The 4,439-nt window shown below is 32.3% G+C and overlaps 1 protein-coding gene across 1 annotated transcript; it reads left to right on the forward strand.

Annotated features, from left to right (window-relative positions):
- Positions 1-3,208, forward strand: LOC130975247 (golgin candidate 3-like). Its single transcript, XM_057900065.1, has 10 exons — positions 1-162; positions 298-378; positions 486-647; positions 764-1,032; positions 1,359-1,362; positions 1,503-1,653; positions 2,718-2,725; positions 2,827-2,898; positions 3,014-3,116; positions 3,183-3,208. The coding sequence occupies exons 1-10, from the start codon at positions 1-3 to the stop codon at positions 3,206-3,208; spliced, it is 1,038 nt and encodes a 345-aa protein (XP_057756048.1).
- Positions 3,209-4,439: the final 1,231 nt, after the last annotated feature.

Here is a 4,439-nt window from a genome sequence, read left to right on the forward strand (position 1 = left end):
ATGGAGATGGCAAAAATACGTGATGAACTAAATGAGAAAGTATCAGAAATAAAGCGACTACAAATTGAGTTAACTAGAAGGGAAAGTGATGTAGCAGGTGAGGTAGTGGATAGCTTGAAAAGACTTGTCAAAACCTTAGAGAAGGAAAATGCCACTCTTAAGGTTAGTAGATTTGTCACCTTCTGTCCCCTAAATTTATTGCTTATCAGTAAAAGACTTATATTTTTTAGTTGTGAATTTGTGATATTTACCTCTAAAATGCACTCTACTATAATCCATTGTTCTCATTATTGTTAGATGAAAAAGAATGAAATTGAGGCTGCTCTTGAAACAAGCAGGAAGTCTTTAGCGACTAATGTCCTTTCTAGTGCTTCTCAGGTACAGGTCAAGCATTTAAGGGATATCAGTTATGTTAACAATATAATGGCTTTTTGATAATATAAATAATTACTTTTTGGAATGCCGGCATTGGCTTTTTATAACAGATGTCAGATTTTTCCAAAAGTTTTCCAGAAAAGGAAGTAATGAAAAGATCCATACAAAAGCTAGATAAAGATTTGATGGATACACAGCGAGAAAAGGAGAAAGCAGTACATGAATTGACCCGCCTTAAACAACATCTGTTGGAAAAGGTTTCATCCTTCATGGTTAATTTCTAAAAGTGGAACCCGTAATAATAAAGCATGATATTCAAGATAGAGTAGATTTACTATATTAATCCTGCTGCGATATGAAAGATGTTTTCCATGCTGCTTGCCATTAGGAAGCTGAAGAATTAGAAAAAATGGACGAAGACATCAAAATTATTGAAGATCTAAGGCAAAGCAATGATTATTTAAGGGCTCAAGTATCAAATCTTGAGAGAACCCTGAAGCAGGTAGTTTTAAGTCAGGAAGAACTGAAGATGGCAAACAACAGCGAAGTTCTCAAGTCTAGAGAAATCATCGACGTCCTGGACAAGAAGCTTTCAAATTGTATCGGCACAATAGATGCTAAGAATCATGAACTTTTGAATCTACAGACCACTCTTGGGTAGTACTATGCTGAAATTGAAGCCAAGGTATAAAAATATGCCACTATTTTCTCTTTATTATTATCTACAGTAACAAAATTAACAGAGAATACTCAAGTTGTTACACTTTTCTCTATGGAGAGGCTCATATATTTTTTGTCCTCAGGAACATTTAGAAGGAGAGTTGGTTCGTGCAAGAGAAGAAACAGCTAGGCTTACTCAACTTCTGAGAGTATGATTCTCTTTCTTACTCTCTAAATATTCTATATATAGTTCAAGTGATACACTCAAATTAAGTTTATATGGAATAATATTAGAATTTTTTTATTTCTTTTTTTTCATTTAGTACTGTAAAATTTTTATGTAATGTAACTTCTAAGTGATTTACCCTAGTCTGGCATTTATTAAATTTTCTCAACCGAAAAAGATAAGTGAACTTGTGGTGTCTGATTTGGTAACAAGACGATTAAATTTTTATTTCCATGATCAGGATGCTGAAAATAAAGTAGATGTATCTAGGACTGAAAATGAAAAAGTTTTAGCCCAGCTTGCGCATTCTGAGAAGGTACAAACTGAATGGAGAAGCAGAGTAGTTAAACTTGAGGAAGACAATTCTAAAGTTAGGGGAGCTCTTGAGCAAAGTATGATGCAACTAAATAGAATGTCTTTGGATTCAAATTATCTTGTTGACCTTAGCTTATTTCTGTCCTTTTTTCCATTCAAAGAAATGTGGTCATTCACAATAAAATTTTTGTTTTTAAAAATTCACTTGACAAAAAATTACCAAATTTTAAAGATGAAAAGATCTTATTTTTTAATAATGATTGTAAAAATTTGCATCAAAATTTGATCTCTAAAGTCAATTTTTTTGTTTGTCATGAATCATTTCTCACATGAATAGATTTGTGTATTTTAACATGCCATTCTATGCTAGAGTTTCTTTGAACTTGAAGTGCAAAAAACTACAAACTACGACTCATGATAGCTATCTCAAAAATCAAATTAAAGATATAAAACTCTGACAGTATAGTGCGATGGCATTTTGGTTACCCTGATTTCAGGGGCAAGCAATTGGATGCTATTCAAGCTGTTCTCTCAGGTTCATTTTTGCAAAAATCTCTCCTTTTTTTATTTTTTGGTTTCCGTTACTGTTTGGTTGCTGAGAAATCATAGGAAATTGAATTCTGCATTTTTTTATAGGTTTCACTTTTCAGTTTGATTGGTTAAATTAGCTTGACACTTTTCTTTTAACAATGTTTTGGTTGCAAATATAGAAAGAAGTAAAGAATATGAAGCAAGTTTTATATCAGTGTCCTACTCTGATAAACAATTTGGATATGAAAGAAAAGAAATTAAAAAATAATCTGAAATCATGAACTCATGTTCTTTGAATTTGGTAAATGGATAAGTTGGGATTTTTATTTTTTGATGGAATGCCAATTACCTTCCCACCCCTGTTTTGGTGCAGGAGGAAATTGTTTTTGTCTTATGCCTAATGGAGGAGGCAAGTCGATGTGTTATCAGATTCCTACACTGGCAAAAACAGGAATTGTGCTTGTTGTTTGTCATTTAATAGGTGAATCATGTTCATATTTCCTAATATATATAATTGTGCATCTTTGTTGAGCTGAACTCTGTGTGGTAATTCACTTGGTTTTTCCATGCTAGGCACAATTGTGATTTCTGACTTTTGTTCTGTTGACAGCCTTAATGGTAGGCATATTTCCAGCTTGATCCATTTTACTTTACATTTTTTTTTGCTATATTTAATTTCTGAGTTGGGGTTTTGCTCATTTGTTCTTTCTGCATGTCAGAAAAACCAAGTAATGGCATTAAAAGAGAAAGGTATTGATGCTGAATTTCTCTCATCAACAATATCATCATCAGTATCTATATAAATATGAGTGTCTTATCTAATTCGGGCTTATTTTCTGAAAGTAGAACCATTGAAATATTGACATTTCTCAATCTTATATGATGTTATCTTTTTCCCCCTTGCAGACTCAACAGATCCCTGATGGAACCATTGAAATCAATGCCGCCATGCTTGGCTGCTTTGAAACACATATCTTAGACAGCGGTGACATTGGCTCTGCTGTCAATGGTTAGTTTTCTATTTTCATATGCAACCATGCTTATACATTGTCCCTGTTTGGTTTGTATATTATAGGTGCTGATCGTTTACCCAGACGTTAGTATGTCCTAGGAGTGAAAACTATAAATTGTAAATATTAGTGTTCACAAGCAAGCTATGGATTTGACTTCCACCATCTTTTATATTCTAATGATGGCTTAAGTTTGAGTGGAAACTAAGCTAATTTTTAGCGGCAGATAATAACAGTGTCTAATTTGACTTCCACCATCTTTTATATTCTAATAGTAGTGGAAGAAAACATGTCTAATTTGACTTCAGCTTCAAACGAAGGTAATAACAGTGTATGAAGGAATAGACATCTTAGCTTTATATATTGGATAAGGTTTCTTTAATTATTTGAATAGACATCTTAACTTTGATATGAATGAATTCAAGCATTCCAATTCATTCTAATTTTAATTCAGGTTTTAATTCTATTTCAGTCAGAAGATGCCAAGTAGATGCCAAGAGCAACTTCAATGTGGAGCTAATGCAACTTGGTTATCCATTAATATTTTAGATTATCCCATCTTTAAATGCTAAGTGTAATTTGTGACATCAGTTAATGAAGGAGATCCATGTAACATTGGGATGGTCATCTTATTTTTTTGGGGTATCTTGAGACAGTGAGATATTAGATAATGGTGTTGAAAAATAACATCCAATTTTAGAGGTATCATGTAATGAATATTATGTTTATCTATGTGATTTTTGGCTTTCTTTTTTTTCAATTTACAGTGTGTTTGATGGAGTAAATTTAGAAAACAAATTTAAAGTATTTATTTTGCAATGAAAAAATTAAAAAAAAATATTTTACCTTACCGGCGGATTTACAGACGGATTTTCTGTCTGTAATTAGAGTGTAAGATGGTTTTCCAAGATTCAAATTACGAACGAAAAATCTGTCAGAAAATCTATCTGTAATTAAAGACGAAAAAATCCGTCTGTAATTATAGACGAAAAATCTGTCTGAAAATCCGTTTGTAATTACAGACGGAAAATCCATCGGAAAATTCGTCGTCTTAAGGAAATGGATAGAGAATTTACAGAGGGAAAATCCGTCGGTAAGTGGTAAAAATCCGTCGGTAATTTTCCGACGAAAAAAATCCGTCGGTAAATAATTTCCGACGAGGCTTTTACAGAGAGACAAAATCCGTCGGTAATTTTGTTGGTAACCAAAATTCCGTCTGTAATAAAGACTAAATCTGTCTATAAATCTGTTTAATCCATTTTCTAGTAGTGTAAGTATTTGATATTCATAAAAAATTTATTATTGCTATAAAGAAATAATTA

The sequence above is a fragment of the Arachis stenosperma genome, chromosome 4 (genome assembly GCF_014773155.1).
Source record: "Arachis stenosperma cultivar V10309 chromosome 4, arast.V10309.gnm1.PFL2, whole genome shotgun sequence".
Classification (NCBI taxonomy): Eukaryota; Viridiplantae; Streptophyta; class Magnoliopsida; order Fabales; family Fabaceae; genus Arachis; species Arachis stenosperma.